At 43.3% G+C, this 21025-nt stretch overlaps 1 protein-coding gene across 7 annotated transcripts in view; it reads left to right on the top strand.

Annotated features, from left to right (window-relative positions):
- The window catches only part of Flnb (filamin B), a 145220-nt gene that overhangs the window by 79698 nt on the left and 44497 nt on the right, over positions 1-21025 (top strand). For all 7 annotated transcript variants that reach the window (XM_078038343.1, XM_078038341.1, XM_078038340.1 and 4 more), the window contains exons 8-19: positions 366-563; positions 4114-4251; positions 5772-5898; positions 7760-7896; positions 9221-9414; positions 10227-10340; positions 11792-11935; positions 12152-12275; positions 12601-12761; positions 14004-14094; positions 14350-14519; positions 19710-19827. In XM_078038343.1, coding sequence (XP_077894469.1) covers positions 366-563; positions 4114-4251; positions 5772-5898; positions 7760-7896; positions 9221-9414; positions 10227-10340; positions 11792-11935; positions 12152-12275; positions 12601-12761; positions 14004-14094; positions 14350-14519; positions 19710-19827 — 1716 coding nt within the window. The remainder of the gene's footprint in view (positions 1-365; positions 564-4113; positions 4252-5771; positions 5899-7759; positions 7897-9220; positions 9415-10226; positions 10341-11791; positions 11936-12151; positions 12276-12600; positions 12762-14003; positions 14095-14349; positions 14520-19709; positions 19828-21025) is intronic.

The raw sequence follows: 21025 nt of genomic DNA, 5'->3' as shown, positions 1-21025 counted from the left end.
TCAGGTTTGACTGTGATTAATAATCAATTTCTTTATGCGTGTCTGACTTCACCAAATTTTCCAAAGACACTAAAGTTTAATAATCATCTACTAGACCAAATTCTGTGTAAGGTCTTGCAGGGGGAAAAAGAATGAATAAGAAATTTTCTTGAATTCATTGACCTTCTTTTCAATTTAGAAAATAAAGAAATGTGAATCAAAGAGAAGTTCAGCACTAGCCCTGTACTCCAAGATCACAGCTGTGAATACCTTGGCGTTACCTTCCCAAGTGTCTCTGACCCCTTTTGTTTGCATTTTGCACTGATTAGTAGAGAGTTTTCTGAGAGCAGGGAACTTGAGCTCATGAAATGCTTGCTGTTTCACAGGAGCTGGCGTGGGTGACATTGGTGTTGAGGTGGAAGATCCCCAGGGGAAGAACACAGTAGAATTGCTTATAGAAGACAAAGGAAACCAGGTGTATCGATGTGTGTACAAACCACTGCAGCCTGGCCCCCATGTGGTCAAGGTCTCCTTTGCTGGGGAAACCATTCCCAAGAGTCCCTTTGTTGTGCAAGTTGGGGAAGGTGAGTGCCAGTGTGGCCAAGTACATCTGCTTTTGGCATAGATACTGTGTGTGCCTGGACCTTGAAAGTGGCTGGGGCCTGACACTGAGCTGTCCTCTCTTCTCTTTCTGCCAGATCCACTTCAGTGGGAAATGACTTCTTTTCCTCAGTATGTTAATACTAATACAGTTTCTGTCACCGTGACAAAACACCTGAGATAATAAAATGAATAGGAGGAAAGGTTTACATTGAGAAAAGGTTCACTGTTTCAAAGGTTGCATTCTCTGGTTGCTTGGTTCCATTTCTTTGGGCCTGTGGTGGCACAATATATCATGGTGGGAGTGTGTGGCAGAGGAGCTGCTCACCTTGTGGCAGATGGGAAACAGAGACAGTAAGGGGCTGGGATCCCAGTATCCCCTTCAGGGACACATCCCCAGTAACCTAACTTCTTCCCGCTAGGTCCCACCTCGTAAAGGTTTCACCATCTCCCAAAGAGTGCCACAGGTTGGAGACCAAACTTGTGGACTTTGGGGGGACATTTTAGATCCAATCCAAGCACAGAGTGACCATCCCTAATCCAAAAGTCTAAAAAATCTGAAATGCTTCAAAACCCAAACCGTTTTAAGAACTGACATGATACTCAAACAGTTCCAGATTTTGGAGCATTTTGTATTTTCTGATTAGGAAGTTTCAACCAGTAAAGTTGATGCAAATATTCCCCAAACAAGAACAACAATAGAAATCCCCTGAAATCTGAAATGGTTTTGGCCCCAAGCATTTTGGAGGCGGGATGTTCAATCTGTATCTTCTATGAGCCACACAGAGACCTAAGTATATTAATTTGTGTTAGCTCACTTAATGAGTTAATTCCTCAGAAAACTCCTACAGAGGAGTTGGTACCTGTGATGGAGTTGGCAGCAGCAGGTGCCCTGCAGCCTCCTTCTCTTGGCCATGGCTGGCTGCCAGGCACTTAGCATGACTGCATCTAATCATCACACCAGCCTGTGTGCTACAGGTGCTGTTACTAGTGCCAGTTTGCAGGTGGAGACCCTGAGGCTTGGCTAACACAAAGTTTCAGCCCTATGAGGTGTCAATAAGAGTAGCTGTGTGGTCTCTCTGGACCTGCCTTTAACCACTCTGCTAAACTCCTATGCAACTAGGAGCATACATTTTCCTCTAATATAGACTTTCTCCTGACTTGGTTGCTCTTTTTTGTTGGTTTGTTTTCCAACTCTGCTGCCTTTTCTAACCAATACTTGCCTTTCCCTGTTCTATCCTCCACATCTGCATCTGCAGACTTGGCTTCTTCTTCCGAATCCTGTCTCTGGGCCAACCTGGACCCCGAAGCTGTTGGCTTCCTAGTTTCGAACACTGGGCCAGAGGCTTTTGCTTGGTAAGGGCTGGTTGGGTGGGGCGTCTGTGCCAGTTCTTTGTGCTTCTTGTTATCATCAGCTGAGTCTGTGCTGTTTGTGTGAGTTTGTTTCAGGAAATTCCTGTGCAGGTGTTATTACAAATTGCACAGCCAGACCCTAAGCATACTCTCTAATTGCATTTAAACATACCTAAGGCTTTGCAGGATGGCAGAAGATCTGGTGGTTTCCTTCAAACTCTGACTCCACTTATTGTTTACACGAACAGAGCAGTTAGCCTTTTGATGTTGAGGCTTCTGCATGTATTCAGAATTTCCATGAGTGTGTATATATCTTTTAAGACACAGTTAAAACAACAGGATGACTTATTTCTGGTGTGACCATCTTTTCTTCCTTTGATAAAGAAAAAAAAACCCAAATGTCCAACATATTCATAAATAAAACTCTTTTTAATATAAGGAAAGAAAGAATTTGGGACAGTGTTCACAACTCAACTAGTGTTCCCCAAACTATTCTTACCTCATGGACTGTCCTTATTTCTGGAACATCCATTCCACCTATCACTTATATTATGCAGTATTTAATCAGTAGACCTTCTCTTTTGATTTAAAAAATTATTTTGGTAGTTATAGATGGCCAGCATGCCTTTATTTTATTTGTTTCATTTTTATGTGATACTAAGGATTTAACCCAGTGCCTCACACATGCTAGGCACGTACTCTGCCACTGAGCTACAGCCCCAGCCTCCTCTTTTGATTTTTCTGCCCCCGACTATAATGATTTTATATTAAAAGAATCTTAGCCAGGTATAGTGTATCAAGCCTATAATTCCAGTTATTCAGGAGGCTAAGACAAGAGAATCACAAGTTTGAATCCAACCTAGGTAACTTAGCAAGACCTTGTCTCAAAATAAAATAAAAAAGGATTGGGGCTGTAAAGGAGCTCAGTGTTAGAGCACAGTACCTAGCACCACAACAAAATAACAAAAAAATGTCCAAAAAACAAAACATCAACAACAAAAACCTAAAAGCTCTATCACATTGGAAAAACCAGTGTCACTTTAATCAGCTTTTTTTTTTTTTTTTTTTTTACCACTTTTTTTGACCAAAAGACCTGACAACATTAATAGTAAGGAGGAAAATTTTATTTTGTGGTACAGTTTCAGAGGTCTCAGTCCAAGGACAGCCAGCTTCATTACTTGGGACTCAAGGTGAGGCAGAACATCATGGCAGAAGATTGTGGTGGAGGAAAGTGACACTCAGGATGTCACCAGGAAGCAGAGAAGAGCTTCGCTCACAAAGAAAAAATATATACCCCAAAGTCACGCCCCCAGTGATTCACTTTCTCCAGTCACACCCCCGTCTGCCTATAGTTACACTCAGTTTAATCCCTATTAGGGGATCAATGCACTGATTAGGTTAAGACTCTTCGAACCCAATCATTTCCCCTCTGAACTTTCTTGTATATTGTCTCACACATGAGCTTTTGGGGGACACACTTCTAAACCATAACAAAGTGCTACCATAAACTTCCACCATCAATTTCTTTAACTTCAAGCATATTTGTGTGCCTCTTCAAGTCAGGAGTGTGGCATTTACTGCTGATTCTTGCTTTTGTAGCTGTTCATTGCCAAGGGCCTTGTAACAGCCAGCACAGAAAGGCTGGTCTGTGGAACTGGTCTCTCTTGGCTCTCTTTTGTTTTGTCTGGCTGTTCGTGTGGAGGACAACAGCAATGATTAGACCTTTAGAAATGGCTGACCCAGGGTTTGGAACACAGATATTTTCAAGCACTGTATTTTCCAAGTCGACTTGAGAAAGTGTAGCTTTCCCAATTACTGGGCCCTTGAGGAAGGCAATGAGGTTTGAATAATGTCCAGCACTCAGTCTTAACCTCCCTCTACCCCATGAAAGGGATAAATGCCAGGACCCAGGAGCACAGTGAAGGTTTGCTGCATTCTCCTGTTTTTTTGTTGCCAAAGTAACATTCCCCAGCCTTCTGTGGTATGGCTGGACAAAATTATGCTGTGTCCTTCTTTGCTGGTTAGTGTCCTCCCTGAATGGCATCGCTGGTCTTGGGCAACTGCTGCATATTCTTTGTGCAAAGCAAACATTTTCTTGGTGGGTGGCTCCAAGTTACCTTGGCTTTCTCATCTGTGACTAAAGAATGAAAGGTTGAACTCACGTCAAAACTGTGTTTGCAGCCTGCAGTCCAAATGCCTGCCGGGCCAGTGGCCGAGGCCTGCAGCCCAAAGGTGTCCGCATCCGGGAGACTGCAGACTTCAAAGTTGATACCAAAGCTGCTGGAAGTGGGGAGCTCAGTGTAACTGTGAAGGGTCCTAGTAAGTGCTCCTTTCTTTCCCCATCTCAGGTGTGATTTCGGCTAATTTTTCAATCATGGCAGTTTGGATTTCATCCCACGTACAGTCCGGATTGATTTATCCCAGAGACCTATGACAAAGATTTAAGACTCTGGCTTCCATGGAAAAGGAAGCAGTAATTGATTAGTAATGTCTGCCCTGGATGTGGGCTAGAACTGTGGGTGGCTTGACAGTCTTACATTATGTTGATACCTCTGGGAGTAGAAAAAGTAGTGATGCTAGGGAGTTAGGGAAATGTTGCTGTGGGAACAACTTGAAATGGTCCATTTTTCATTTGAGGAGACCGAGGCCCTGAATAGAAAGTTCTTACTCAAGGTTACATATCTTGTAGGCACCTGAGCTGGTATTCAAGCACAGTCTCCAAGGCCGATGATTTCTCCAGCACAAGTTGCATTTCATTGACTATGAAATTACATCAGTTACTACATTAGTGAAAGGGAATCATATTTCCCCAGATGAAGTTTTCATTGGAGATAAATGTGTGGAAGGCAAATTACACCCAGCAACTCATTCTTTGCTTCCACTTTTGGGGAGGAATATGGCAGATAGGAGGTCAAGCATCCTCCCTGCTCACAAGTTTTTCCCAGGTACAGAGATGCAGCTCTGCATTTCTGGTTACAGATATACCTGACTGGTGGCTTTTAGTTCCATGGCTTATGGGATGTGAGCTTCCTGTGCCAGGGCTGCTCTCATCTTCTGTGCTTCCACTAGATTGGGGCAGAAGGGTTCCAAGTTCCAAAAAGTTAATATTTGGTCTTAGAACACCAAATTTTGAAGCAGAATATGCCCCGAGGGCAGCCAAGGTTCTAAACTGCCCAGACCTGGAGCCAAGCTATGCTGTGGTTGCCCTCCCTCCCAGCTTGTTGCAACAGGAGTCAGGGAGACATGTTTTCCTGACCTTGGAGACTTGCTTGACTCAACGGCTTTCCTGGCCAAACCTCAGGGCTCAACATAAAACAAGCTCTAGCCTGATGGCTGGGTCTGGGGTTTGTGGTATGGCATCTAAAACCCATCTTCTCATAGATAGCGAACATAAGGGCTTTATTGCTTTCGTTGTTCAGCGTTAGCAAAAAAAAAAAAAAAAAAAAAAAAAGATATCCTGGGATGCAAACTAAAGTCAAATACTCATAAAGGTTCTCCCTCCCCAGTGTTTGAGGGGGAGCTGAGAAGGGAAATGTTGAATTATAACTAGATTTCTTACATAGATCCATAAGGTTCGGGACCTCAGGGTACCTCAGAGCTGAGAGAACTATCTGAAGCCACTTTGCTGTGAAATCTTCCATTTGTTTACAGTCTGAAGCAAAGATGTGTCTGGTTTTAGCTTTGGAGTTCTCTCCCATGTTTTGGGGGGCTTGCCACTCTGCATTGGCCCACTTGATTCTTAGATGGCTTGTGCTTTGTGGATATTGCTACCTTTCTATTCTTATCTCCGTTGTGAGGCTAGAATTGCTCTGGCAAGATTGTGTGCTTCCTTCCCGCAGAGGGCCTGGAGGAGCTGGTGAAGCAGAAAGGCTTTCTGGATGGGGTCTATGCATTCGAATATTACCCCAGCACCCCGGGGAAGTACAGCGTTGCCATCACATGGGGGGGACACCACATTCCAAAGAGGTGAGTCTTGGGCTGGGGATGCTGGGGACGCATCTTCTCTGGAGGTGTGCTAGGCCCAGGGCAGACTCACAGGCTGCTGCTTCCCAGGCTGTAGGAAAGAAAGAGTTCTCCTTTGTTGATCGCTGCCCCCCCCCCCCCCCCAGCTCCAGCCCAGCAGCACACAGACACTTGGCTTGTTCGCAAAAGCAGCAGAAAAGTTGCTGTGGTTTCAGCTGCCTTACTTTAAATCAAATGCTAGTGGTTCAGGGCTGGTGGGAGGCAGGGAAGCCAGAAGGCACAGTTATAGAGAGCAAATGGACTGTGTGTGTACACCCTCATATAAACTGAGATTCTCTTTTTTCAATGAATGCCTCTGTTCACAAATGCCACGGAGGCACAGTCTGCTATGGTTTACATTAAAACCATCTACGTGAGTTCTCTCAGGGACCAAGGGACGCTGTCTACAGCTTTGCCTTGTGGGCGGTGAAGTTTCCACTCTGTACTCATATGTGTTTTCCAGCTCTCCTGGGGGCAGCTTTACATTCTGAATTAGTTTAGTTTGCCTCCAGAAATATTTGAATGTTACAGTAGGCACCCCCTTATCCACCAGGGATACATTCTAAAACTCCCAGTGGATCTCTGAAACTCGGGTCATGCCAAACCCTATATGTCTTTTGTTCTTTCCTAGACACACATATTTTTGATAAGTTTGATTTATAAAATAAGCATATTAAGAAGATTAATAGCAGTACTTAATAATAAAATAGAAACAATTATAAAAGCATACTGTAATAACAAGTTATATGCATGCAGTCTTTCTGAAAGTATCTTCCTGTGCTGTGCTCACTCAATCTTTTTGTGCTAATGTGATGAGGTAAAGAGAAGAGAATGATGATGTTAAGTGTCCTGGCGTAAGATTGGCTACTGTTGACCTTCTGTTGATACATACTGCGTTTGACTGCATGTAACTGAAACTTTAGAAAGTGAAACCGAGGATAAGTGGGGACTATTTTATGGTGTTCTTGGTTTCTAGGCAACAAAGTTAAAGCATGTTTGTTTGTGTATATCATAAAATCTGTTGTGTTAGTCAACTTTATATAGCAGTGACCAAGTTACCTGACAAGAGCAACTTAGAGGAGGAAACTTTATTTGGGGCTCATGGTTTCAGAGGTTTAGTTCACGGTTCTGGGCCTGAAGTGAGACAGAACATCATGGTAGAAGGGTATGATAGAGGAAAGCTGCTTAGCTCATGGTAGTCAGAAACCAGAGAAAAGACAGAGTGCCAGGAGATAGGGACAAAATACATAATCTCCATAGCACACCCTCATTGACCCACTTTCTAGCCATGCCCCACCTACTACAGTTACCATCCAGTAATTTGTTCAAATGATTAATTCATCACATTACAGTTAATAAGATTATAGCTCTTATAATCTAATCATTTCACCTCCTACATTAATGCAGGAGTTTTTGGGGGTTACCTCATATCTAAAACATACCACCTATTCAACCTGTTTTTCTTGTTATAGCTGAAGTAGGATATGGAGAAGTGTGAACTTTTCTTCTCTCCAGGGCTTATAGTCTGGACAGCCCTGCACATAAGAGATTAATGACCAGCAAGATATGCAAGGCACTGAGGCTTGAGGGCCAGCCCAGTGGCAGCCACATTACATTATATTGTTGCATAATAATGGCTTTGAGGGGTCCTTTGTGGAGGAAGAGCTTGCCTGGAGTTTGGGACTCCTGGTGAAAAGAGCAGTAAGTGGGAAGAATATGTGTTAAGAGTTTTTAGCTGTAGTTAGCTCCTTCTTCACTCTTCTTTAATGTTGCTTCTAAAAAAGAAAGAGAAAAAAAAATGTTGCTTCTATTCCCTTTCTTCTAGCCCTTTTGAAGTTCAAGTTGGTCCTGAAGCAGGCATGCAGAAAGTCCGTGCTTGGGGCCCTGGCCTCCATGGTGGAATTGTCGGGAGGTCCGCAGATTTTGTGGTAGAATCCATTGGCTCTGAAGTGGGGTCTCTGGGTAAGTGGAGGCAGCTGACCAATAGCTTCTGGATGACTGAGGATTTAAGGGCACGGGGTGTCCTGGTGTCAGGTTGGGTGTGGGGGCCTTGCCCAGCTTCATCACCCTTAGCTTCCTGGCCTCCTGACCACTCCAGGCCTTCTCTGGTTGCTGCTGTACAAGTTCAGTTCTCTTTCCCCTCCTGCCTTTCCAGTTTCTACTGCCTCTGGCACCTGCATTCATTCATCCACTAGACCTTGAGAGCAGAGGCCTTATGCGGGTATTATGCCTAAACAGTGCTTAGAACATAGTAGTCACTTAGCAATATTGTTGACTGCCCTTAGTTTAGATGAATGAAGTAATTTTGCTAAAATTTGAAATTTGGGAACTAAATATTCTTTGAGCCATGACAACATATTTTACATATGCATCCAACTTTCTATATGATCATTTTAGATTAGAAGTCAGCAAATCTTTTCTGTAAAGGGCCAGATAGTAAATATTTTGTGGATTATTAAGGTCTGTGTCACAGATATGTGACTCTACCATTGTAGCCTAAAAGCACCTGAAGAAATGACTGAATATGGCCCTGTTTCAGTAAAACTTTATTTACAAATAGACAGTGAGCCAGATTTGGTCCTTGAATAGTTTAGTGACCTATTTTAGGTAAAGCAATTAGCAAAAGAGGGAAAAATAAGAAATCACATTTAATTTTCCATACTGGAAAGATGAATCATCTTGGTATATTCTTCTAGTCTGCAGATGGTATTTAACCTTTTGGCATATCCTTCCAGACTTTTTTCATGTGTATACATATATAAGCATTGATTTGCCACAGAAACTATCTAGGGGAAGTCTTTATATTTTTACGCATCAGATAAATATAGGGTATGCCTTTATTTTCTGTGGCTCCCATGGAATTCCATTGTATGGGTATATCTATTGTTGGGCTCTCCAGTTATTTCCAGGATTTGCTCTATAAACAATGCTGAGTGTATATTCTCTGTTATTTCCTTTAGATAAAAACCCAGAAGTGGGTTTGTTCAGGCAAGAAGTGGGTGTCACTTTAAGGCTTTTGGCACGTCTTGGCCATATTACCAACACAACGATTTGCTGGTTCACACCCAACCCCCCATCCCATTAGATCATGTAAGAAACAAATATATCTGATCAACCCTTCCATCTCCAGTAAAACATGGTGATCTGGGTTTTATGGAAAAGCAACACAAATTTTATTCTTCTGGCCAATGCTTGGCTTTTGCGGCGTCAGAGGGAATGAACTGGTGGCAATAGAATAGAAGATTCCTGCCATGTAACCAGGCTGGCCCTTCCACTCCATCCCTAGGGTTTGCCATTGAAGGCCCTTCCCAGGCAAAGATTGAGTACGATGACCAGAATGATGGATCATGTGATGTCAAATACTGGCCCAAGGAGCCTGGAGAATATGCTGTTCACATCATGTGTGATGACGAAGACATCAAAAACAGCCCATACATGGCCTACATCCATCCTGCCACAGGAGACTACGACCCAGACCTGGTGGGCTGCCTGTCCTGTCCTGTCCGTCTTCCCTGGCTCCTGGCACTCCCTCAGCCCCCAGGCTTGCAAAGTTGCCATAAGCAGCATGCCAGGAGATGGCAGAGAGGAGCTGTTGAGATCTTAGAAAGGAAATGGGACTGAATTTGAATTCTGCTGGTACTTTTAGCACTTTTGTGATGTTGGGCAAGTAATTTACCTCCCTGACTCTGGGCTTCTTCCTCTATAAAATGCACCCCCCCCCCAGCTCCTCTTTTCTCACATTGGATCAGTGTTTCCAAGGGCTTTGTCTCCAGCCCTTGCTAATCACTAATTCTTAGTGAAGCCTTCAAATTGGTGACCCCACACCGGCTTGTGTACTGCTTTTGACCCCTTGGGGGCAGCTCTGAAGAGGGTCTGGTCAATTTGGGCTGATAACTACCTTTTCTTTGACTAGCTGCTAGTCCTTTGATCCCTGGGGGCTGCAGATTTTTGTACTCTTGTCTCTGGTTAAAGGTTTTGAATTTCCTCAGAGTGAGAACATTGAAACTGGGCAAGGCTAGAGGTTCCTGCCCCACTTACTACAAGTTCTGTCAGAATAAGGCAGGGAATCTGGGCTTGTTTGGGCCTGGTTTTAGAGTTTTTATGAGAGGTTAATGATACTGTTTGTTTTTAAGTTATGGCCTATTGTAGCTTTTTACTTCCCATAACCATGCTGTTACATGGATACCAAAAAATCAGGCACAAGTCATTTTGTTCTCCCCTCATTTACGAGTTATAGGGGCTTATTTGAGGCATTATATAGGAAGAGAATCATTATTGTTCCTTTCCCTCAGGTTCAAGCATATGGGCCAGGTTTGGAGAGATCTGGGTGCATCGTCAACAACCCAGCCGAGTTCACTGTGGATCCTAAAGATGCTGGAAAAGCTCCCTTAAAGATATTTGCTCAGGTAAATTTTGGGAGGCCACCTGTGCAGGTAATTGTCAGATTGAAAGTGTAATGGCAAGGGATGTGGCTCAGTGGTAAAGCACCTCTGGGTTCAATCCCCAGTACCAAAAAAAGAATGTAATGGAGGTCACTCAGGGTACCTGATCCTCAGTTTTCTTAACCACACATTGGGAATGATAAGAATATTATCTCATGGAGTTACATGAGGATTAAATGAGATTAGCATACAGCACAGTGTTTTTCATGATTTTTTATGATTCATATTCTGTGAAAAGACATTTTAATTATTTCAGACTACCCTATAATGTCTTTCAGTTTGACTTAGGCTTTAATGGGAAGTTTGTAAACAAAATTAAAAATGTTTATCTAATTTAATAGAATTGGCCAAAAATAATTAAATGCAGAAATTGAAATTAATAAGCAATGAGTATTGGGTCTGGGGTTGTAGCTCAGTGGTAGAGCGCTTGCCTCACATGTGTGGGGCACTGGGTTCAATCCTTAGTACAACATTAAAAATAAAGATATTGTGTCCATATAAAACTAAATTAAAAATTTTTAAAAATGTAAGTTTTGAGTGGCCATGGCTTGAGGAGTTGGTGAGATTTGCTCTTGAAAATAAATAAAGAGGGGGGCTGGGGTTGTGGCTCAGTGATAGAGTACTTGCTTAGCACTTGTGAGGCACTGAGTTCAATCGTCAATACCACATAAAAATATAAAGGTAATGTATCCATCTATAACTACTACATATATATATAGTATATAGATATTTATATATGCTATATATATAATATATAAATATTATTATATAGTATGTTGTATATAAATATTATTTATATATACAGATATATAAATAAACAGAACTGGTTGTGGTGACATGTACCCGTAGTCCCTGTGCTTGAGTGGCTAAGGACAAAGGATCAAGTGAGCCTAGGAATTTCAATCAACTTAAGCAACATAGTGATACCCTATCTCAAAACAAACAACAATAAAACAATAACAAAACAGGCATGTAGAGTTGGGGTTGTGACTTAGTAGTAGAGTGCTCATCTCGCATGGGTGAGGCACTGGGTTTGATCCATAGCACCACATAAAAATAAAATAAAGGGGGGCTGGGTTTGTGGCTCAGCGGTAGAGCGCTCACCTATAATATTCGAGGTCCTGGGTTAAAAAAAATTAAATAAAGAATGTGTCCAACTACAACTAAAAGATAAATTAAAAATAAAATAAAATAAAGGTATTGTGTCCACCTACAACTAAAATAATAATAATAATAATAATAGTAATAAAACAGGCATGTAACATTTTGTCAGATGTTGTCATTATATTAAGACAGTTGGTACTTTGTGGTAGCTCCATGAAGTTTTGTTGAGTTAGTGGGTGGTGGCCCCATTTGGTGGAGACCATGTGACCATGTGAGGGACATCTCTGTTCCTAGCTGTGGCTCTTTTGCAGGATGGGGAAGGCCAGCCCATCGACATCCAGATGAAGAACCGGATGGATGGAACTTATGCCTGCTCATACACCCCAGTTAAAGCCATTAAGCACACCATTGCTGTGGTCTGGGGAGGAGTGAATATTCCAAACAGCCCCTACCGGGTAGGTTGTGAGGTGAATCCTGGCTGATGTGTGAAAAGCCTGGTTATACACGAGGTCTGAACTCCATATGAAGAGAACCCATCCTTGATGGGCTTGGAAAGGTGGCATGGCCTAAAGGGCTGCATGCTCTAGGCTGCCCCAAAGGACCATTTCTAAGAATGTTTTTCTGAGTCCACGTGGAGGAGTACTTGATGACTTTCTCCATGTCTTTTCCAGGTCAACATTGGGCAAGGAAGCCACCCTCAGAAGGTTAAAGTGTTTGGGCCAGGTGTGGAGAGAAGTGGTCTGAAGGCCAATGAACCCACCCACTTTACAGTGGACTGTACTGAGGCTGGGGAAGGTGAGACTATGCTTCCCCAACCCTGTGACTCTTGCTATTTGAAGAAAGAAATTCTTTTTGTAACTTTCAGAAGGCAGCAAACTTTGACCAGGAGGTAGTCCCTCTGTCTAGGTGACTGTTCACCTAATGAACACTGTATCAGTTCCTTGGTGATATATCTTTGCTAATCCTCCATCCCTTTTCCAAAGCCCTGACTTACCACCTTCCCTTTCTTAAGGGAAGAAACTTCCCTATTGTTATTTTGAGGTTGTTAGCCTGAGCTACAAGTGATGCAAAGGACGTGCTGTTTCTTGTAAACTTATGTTAATAAGCTGGTCTCTTCCAGGTGATGTCAGTGTTGGCATTAAGTGTGATGCCCGGGTTTTAAGCGAGGATGAGGAAGACGTGGATTTTGACATTATTCACAATGCCAATGACACATTTACAGTCAAATATGTGCCTCCTGCTGCTGGACGATACACTATCAAGGTTCTCTTTGCATCACAGGTGTGTGTTGGGGCCTGGGAGGAAACAGAGGAGAGTGGGCCTGAATTCGTTCTGGCCACCTATTTGTATATCTCCTTGTGGGGTTTTTTTTTTTAGCAATAAGGAAGGTGTCTTGAGAATTCTTCTCAGTAGTTTTTCTTCAGTTCCTTAAAGCTAAGAAGGGAGAAAAAATGAATTTTCGCCACTTTCTAAAAGAAGTGAGGCAGTGTATTCAATGGTCAATAACAAGGTTCTAGAAAGAGACTGTTAAAAGCAATCTCAAGATTTTGATTAAAACGTAACTTCTAGATGTTCTGCTTAAGTCTGTTTGAAGCAGTAACTCTGGCCTCTGTGCTTAATTTTTTTTTCAGTATGATGAGCTGCATCCCCAGCCTTTTTTATTTTTAGATAGAGTCTCACTAAGTTGCTTAGGTCCTTGTTAAGTTGCTGAGGCTGGCCTCAAATTTGCCATTCTTGCTTTAACCCTCCCAAATCACTGGGATAACAGGTATGCACCACTGCCCTAAAACTTTTATACAGAGAGGTATTTTTGAAGTGTTAGGTTTATGATGTGATGATAGGGTGAGCGGTACCCTGAAACAGGGAGTTTTGAAATCCTGATCATTACATTTGCATAAAAACAGGAACCTCAGGAGAACATTCTGTGCCTAAATGCAATGGTTTTCAGTTGACTTCAGTTAACCTATTCTGCCTTTATCCTGATAGTCTGTAACTTTTTTTATTTAATATTATTTTTTAGTTGGACATAATAGTTTAATTTTGTTTATTTTTATTTGGTGCTGGGGATCGAACCCAGGGCCTCAAACGTGCTAGGCAAGCGCTCTACTGCTGAGCCACTGTAACTTTCTTTTTGAAGGATAATAATTTATCTATTTCTAATTACTTCCTTATAGTCCCCAAACATTAGCCCTAAGCTGTCCCTGCAGGATACCTACCTCCATGTATTGTTGTCAGTTTGGGTTTTATTCTAGGTAGTGGTTTTTCATCCTCGGTATCCAAAGCCAGTGTTAAAGGTCAGAGTCTTCAGTTCTGTTCATGTTGTCAGGATCCAAAAGTGAGCAAGGACCTGTCATGGTCTTACCTGATGCTAGGGTATGCAGACTTCTCTGGCAGTAATAGAAGTTTGCTCACCACATGCTGAAATACATGTCATGCTAAAGTTCGCCCTTTGCATTTGGGCAGAAGGCTAAGCTCTGGCAATTGTTCAGGGACTTTCCTTCTGAGACCATGTCTCTGCTACAGGAAATTCCTGCCAGCCCTTTCAGAGTCAAAGTTGACCCTTCCCATGATGCCAGCAAAGTGAAGGCGGAAGGCCCGGGGCTCAGCAGAGCAGGTAAGAAGGCACAGGTGAGGCTGTCCTGAGCCTTCTGTGGCCAGTGTCATTGGGCATGTTTGGTCGGGACCTGGATAACTTATCTCCACAGATGGCTCTGATGTGGCAGAGGCATTGCACCTGCCTGAGCCATGGGCCAGCCCAAATGTTGGCTGGCCGCCAGGGCAGAATGGTACTGTTGAACCTGTCAAACTGGTTCTAAAATGAGGCCTGTCTGCCAGCCCTGTCTCCCCGCTTCACGGTATGTCCTTCCAGGTGTGGAAAACGGAAAACCGACTCACTTCACTGTTTTCACCAAGGGAGCCGGGAAGGCCCCACTCAACGTGCAGTTCAGCAGCCCCCTTCCTGGTGACGCTGTGAAGGACGTGGATATCATCGATAATTATGACTACTCTCACACCGTTAAATACACACCCACCCAGCAGGTAGAGTCCTTCTTGTCCCCTGCTCTGCTGGCCAGGCCCCTTTCCAGGCAGTGCTTGGACCTCTGAGGAGTGATCTGGTGCTTGTGGAGGTGGCTCCTCTTGCCTTTTTGTGACCTCTGGGAGAGCACTGACTGAAAGCCTGTGCAATTCCTGAAGAAGAACCAGGAAGCCAGTCCCACCTCCATTTGGGGATTTGTCAGAGAAATGCTGAGTTCTTGATATTTAGGATCTAATATGTAACTTTCTCTTACACACACACACACACACACACACACACACACACACACACACACACACACACACACACTCCCTTCCTCTCTTTCTTTCTCTCTCTCCCTACCCCACCGCCCCCCACTTCCTTTTCCAGCTGCCGCTTAGTCTTTCATTAATTAATCACAGAGAAAGAGCTGCCACACCTGTGTTTTTCCTTGCTAGACTTTTTGACCTAGTTTAGCCTTTTATGAGGTGTTTTAATGGGGTCTTTCCTCAAAGAGCCAGTTCAGTCTTTAAGTCCCTAAGGTCTAAAACACTATTCAGGGCAGCACATTGTTCTCCTTTACAAAATGCAGAAATTCAGCTGGATCTTGCCATATAGTGTGTTTTACTCTGATTATTTTCTGTGATAAGGATTTAAAAAAAAAAAGAAGAAAGAGCACCCCTCTGTTTTCATGTTTCTTTGTTTAAAAATTTTATAATTCATTATTTGTTTTATCATGGTAAAATTCACATAACATTTGCCATCTTAACCATGTTAAGATGGTATTAAATACATTCATTGGTATTAAATACATTCATCATGTTCTGCCACCACCACCATCCATCTCCACAACTCTTTTACACTTTTGAAACTGAAACTCTGCACCTATGATAAGTGTTAAAAAATTTTTGTTTGCTTCATGTTTATACCTCTAGAATCTGGACAGCAAAAGATCTGGCAGAAAGGCTGGATTTTCATACTCACATCTAGTGTTATAAACAGTTGTTCTAAGCCTCTGAAATTCTTTCATTCTGAGGGAAAAAGTCCCTGTGTTCAAAATGCCATTTATGAGCTAAAGGGCAGCTCTGGCTGCAGAGACTGCTCAGGAAGCATTATTTCTCCTGGGCCTCCCAGGTGGAGCTAGCAAGAGTGAGTGGGAAAGAATGAAGGAACAGGAAGGATGAGGAGATGGTGTGACTGTTTTCCTTGCTTTGAGGGCCGCACATCCTCGCAGATTGAATCTTTTTTGAGAACTTCTCTGGCAGTGGAAGGAGTTCACTGGGGCAGGTTCTATATGCCACATTATGAATGTGACCTCTTATCTCTAGACTTAGTGATTCCTCTGCCCTAACAAGGGGTTCCTTATTGTAGTAGTGCTTCTACTACATGCTTCTGAAGCTACTGTGTCCTTTTCATATCAGGCTGCTCTATTGAAAGTAGGTAATTATTTTCTTGCTGATGGTTCTGAGGGCTGATGGAACCCTTACCACCATGATTTTATCTTTGTTGCCAGTTCTCCACAACCTTATGAGAAGGGACCAGAAAGCCATGACCATGCACACTGACCAAGGTCACAAGGTCATATATGCTTCTAAAAACAGTTTGTTACTTGTGGGGTTTTGTTTTTGTAGTACTGGGGATTGAACCCAGGGTCTTGGGGCTTGCTAGACAAGTGCTTTACCACGGATCTACTCCCTTAGTCCATGACTTGAGTTTTATCCTATGCTTTTCTGACAAGGTCAGTTTGCTCTGTACCTCTGGAAAGAATAGTAGAACCCATTCCCCTGGCTTCCCGATTGTCAGTCCAGGTAGAAGTCAAGAGCCCATATCTAGCTTCATTACATTTGAAGTAGTGTTTCAGTGGGAGACTCTTTATTTCAGTCACCCCAAGATCAAGTTCATCTAGTTCTCTGATAGCAATGGATTTGAGAACTGTTGGCACACTCAGTAGCCTCTAGCGGTTATTTGTTCAGATGCTGGCCATGATATGTGGAGGAGCTGGTAGAGTTGTCTTGATGTTAATTGTTGCCTTTTATGTGAGTGGATCTCATGGTGCCCCTTGGATCCTTCTTGTTTGTAGTGTAGAGTGAGGTTTATAGTTTCATTTTGGGGACACTTGCAATTCCGCATATTTCTCTGTAGCAAAGAAAATAGATGACATCTCTTCTCTTGAGTTGTGAGTTCTCCAAGAATAAGATATTATGACCTGCATGTATCTTTCCATCCCTAGCCCCAAGCCCTTGGTCCGGCGCCGAAGATGCGTCATATGGATTAATGACTAAAAGGGTGAATCAACAATGTGACGCCTTGATGTGATGCAGAAATGGCTTAGGAGCATTGTAACTGGTAGAAGAGTTGGGCTGGCACCTCATCCTGAGGAGCTGCTAAAAGCTCAAGATCAGGTGCAAGAAGTATGCCTGTGAATTGTGCTCTTGGATGTGGTTAAGAGGCCTGGGCTACCCAGAAAGCTGCCAGCTCCATGGAGAGGGACCTACTTTGAGGACTGATGCCCCTGGGCTCGTGATGATGTTGTTTGGGAATAACAAACTGGAACTTTCCAGAAAGGCAGTATTTGATGTATGTGGAAAGGCATGGCTATGTCCTGGCCTTAGGTGGGTTGTTTCTACCTCAGAATACAGACTGTGAGAAGCCACTACCCTGCCTACCTAAGGAGACTGGCCCCTCAGGTTAATTGCTGGCTTTTGTTCCCTGCAGCTAAGAGGCTGCTGATCTTTCCTCCAGGGCCTCTCAGTTTTAGCTCACCTGCCTGGAATGGACTCGTGATGTGCATGGTTGGGGAGGTGTCTGCCTTTATCAGGATACAGTGATCAGAACTCTTTTTGCCTTACTGGAGTGGGTTGAAGCTTAAGGACCCTCCTAGATAAGGGACAAGCAATTATTTTCCTAAGGACTTTTGCCTTCTTTACCTTTGGTTGTCTGTGGCCTCAAGTGGCTTGAAATTCTCACTCTAAGCTCCCCAACCCAAGACAGTTTGAGAAGTTGGTGGCAGCAGTTCCAGTACTTGCTCTGATTAGAGCCACTAGGAATTTGAAAGTGCTACTATGGCACCTTCAGGATACCCCATGAGCTCACAGAGCCTCATGAGGTAATAATCTTTACCTTGAATTCCCCTCCACCCCTGGTACTAGGGGATTGAACCCAGACTGCTCTACCACTGAGCTATATCCACAGCCATTTTAAATTATTTATTTGAGACATGGTCTCACTAAATTTCTGAGGGTCTCCTTAAGTTTCTGAGGCTGGCCTTGAACTTGCAATCCTCCCACCTCAGCCTCCCGAGTGACCGGGATTACAGGCATGCATCACCACTCCTGGCTTGATATGTTCTTAATGTGGTGACCATGGCTCCTTGCAGGCAGCTCTGGAGGAGGGGGATGCATTGGCTGACTCTCAGTCCATCCTCATCTGAGCTGTTGGGTCAGGGCCCTTGTTTATCTGTGTTTTGCAGATAAGGGTCAGGTCTCAGAAGCATATAGGGGGAGAATAAAATAGTCCTGCAGTCAGCAACATCTTGCTGGAATGAGCAGGTGGTCACGGCCCAGGCAGCCCTTATTTATAGCCCTGTGGTAATAAAACACAATCTATTTCTTAGCTGGGCCTTGGGAAAACTGAAAATGGTATTGGTATTAGAGATGCAAATCTTGAAAGTTTTTTTTCCTTCCCCCTTGTTAGGTTATTTAAGATAGAGTTAATTTCCTATCTGGATTTTTGTTTTGCTTTTGTGACTGGTAAGAAAACATACTTTGTTTTATGAGATTGGTGGACTTAACTGCAAGAGGACTTTCCCCCCTTAGCACTTCAGGGAAGTGCCCAGAAAACTCATGGGAGTGAGGGAAAAGACATTTCCAGGACCCCTGGTCAGCCTTAAAGCCTAAGAGTTAGGGGCTTGTGACCAAATTTAAGCTCAGGAAGAGTTGGCATGTTGGGAGAGGTTAAGTAATAAATCAGTCCTCCCTTAAACATTACAAGGAGACCTTTCCTGTCCCTTGGCCAACTCCCAGCCCTGTTGAATTTGACCTGTACACATTTTATCATGAAATGTTATACCCTTGAGGTAGGGGGTCATTGGCTTTGTATGCAGTGTTAAAAAATCCTGGAAAATCAATCCTTCTCCCTTCATTGATGCAACCAATTCTTTTTCTTGGCTTTTTTCCCCTTCGTTATTACAAAAGGAATGTGAGAAAATATCCATAGGCCAAAAGCTACACCCTTTTAATGCTTGATCAGCGACAGCTTTCAGCAGGCCCTGCACGCCAGTGAGCATGATGGATTCTCGGGGAGAATCATCTCTCCCTCCCATGTCCCTTATATTATGCCTGGATGATTGAGGTGATGGGGACCTGATCTGTGAGATGGCAGTGGTCTTCCTTGGAGCCTTGGCATGGTGGATGGGGACTTGGCCAACGTGGAAAAAAGAAACCAGCAGTGAGCTGGCCTGGGATCATTCGGAGGATAACAACAGCAGCACACATGGCCATTGTGTATCTCTGTGGCCATTGGGGCCACCAACAAGGGGACCTGCCATTTCTACAGCACAGTGTGCCTTTGCACTTGTAACTTTTTTTTTTTCTTTGCTAGAAACAGCATTTAAACTGTATGCTGGCCTAACAACAGTTCTAGGTGAACCACTTTGCAGATCCCTTTTGCAGCCTGGTATCCTGAAACTGATGGCCAGGAGATGGAAAAACTGGTTCTATTCACTGAGAAGCCCCAGGCTCAGTGGCTTACCCATGGCCAAGTTGGCTGTGTATTGGGTGGGGAGGTGGTATGGGAGCAGTGAGGAAGATGGTGGGTGTTGTGGGTCTGAGGCCCAGTGCTTATGTTTACCAGGTATGTGATGGGGGCCAACTTCCTTTACCTCATGGAACTACTGTTTCTATTCTTGGAAAAATGGAGATGATAGAAGAACTGCCCCTTAGGACTTCATTCTTAAGATAGAATGAAGGGAATGCTTAAAAGAGCATATAGCACAGTGCTTGGCATGTAGTAAGCACTTATTAAGTTGTCCTGCTTTTTGCTGCTCTTATTTGATCTGGTTTTTTATTATTGTTGTCTGAGATATTCTCTAAGTCCATTGGAGTCATGCCCACTGTGTCTCTGGGAGGAACAAAGTGTCTGGAGGCAGATTTAAATACCCAGTGAACATGTTGGTACTCAAAAGTGCACTTTTTTTTTCCCCTCTCTTATTCTAGGGTAGCATGCAGGTTCTGGTAACTTATGGTGGTGATCCTATCCCTAAAAGTCCTTTCACTGTGGGCGTTGCTGCTCCACTGGATCTGAGCAAGATAAAAATCAATGGGCTGGAAAACAGTAAGTATCTGATGAGAAGAGGGTCATTGAAGACCAGGAAACCTGGCTTTTAGGTTTCCTTGCAAAAATGAATTCACAGAGAAGCCAGTTCTATTTTAAGAGACTGCAGTGAGACAGACTTGGGTTTAAATGAGGGCTGTGTCATGAAACAACTGTGACCCTTCTGCCACTTAGCCTCAGCTTGCTTGTTAATACAGCAGGGGTGAGTAGATGAGAAACACTTAACTTTCACAGGAATATTGTGAAAATTAAATGAGCTAATGATTCAGAGGCTGGCAGGTAGTCAGACCTCAGTAATTACGGATATTGCTGTGAGAAGGTGGGGCCTGTTGCTTTTGTGTGTGCTATCTTTCCTTGGCTTCTGAATGCCATTCAAACATAAAAGCCAACTCCCTGGTGCTCAGTAACCACAACCATAATGCACCCCCCTACCACCACCAATATTCCTTTAGTTTGTTAAGAATCTTACGGTTATAAGCTTGTTTTGTTTAGGGTGATATTTTCCCTTTTTTTTTATTATGGAAAAAAATTGAAACATACAAAAAGAAAGAGTATTGTGTTGAACACTGATAGGCTCACCACTCAACTCAGATGTTTCACACATGCTCATAAAATCATTCTTACACAAGGAATATGTAAATACAGTTTTCATCTGAAGCAAAATTACAGTTAAGAGTTCATTCCATCATTTCTGCCCCTTCCTAGGGTTGACCGAAGTTGGCAGTTCAGTTCCTCTCCTTCCACACCTTCCCTCTGTATCTTCATGTATAGATGTTCTAGTAGAAAAGATCTGGCAAGGTTTATTTTGCATTAAAGTTATCCTGCTATGTGGTATGTCTCCAGCTAGCCCCTGTGTATGTCTCCCACTCACCTACATCCTCAACCCCAACCTGCCTTTTTTTTTTTTTTTTTTTTTTGTGATTCTGGAGATTGAACTCAAGCCCTTCCTTAACCTTAGCCAGCCTGCTTTGTGGTCAGCAGTGCATCTTGGAAATCATTCACACCTACATCCTCCTCGTTGGTGTTAACTGCTGGATGCAGACAGGAGGGATCCCTGCAGTGCACATTCAAGTGGTTTCAGAGCCACCAACCCAGCAGGCTGTGTGTAGCCTCAGGGTAGGGCTCCTGTGTCCCCTGTGAAGGTTGCTGTAGTGTCCTCAGTGAATACCTTCATTGATTTGTGACCTAAATGGATCCG

Source organism: Ictidomys tridecemlineatus, chromosome 2, assembly GCF_052094955.1.
Source record: "Ictidomys tridecemlineatus isolate mIctTri1 chromosome 2, mIctTri1.hap1, whole genome shotgun sequence".
Classification (NCBI taxonomy): Eukaryota; Metazoa; Chordata; class Mammalia; order Rodentia; family Sciuridae; genus Ictidomys; species Ictidomys tridecemlineatus.
The sequence above is the reverse complement of the archived record's forward strand: the minus strand, read 5'-3'. Positions and strand labels throughout refer to the sequence as shown.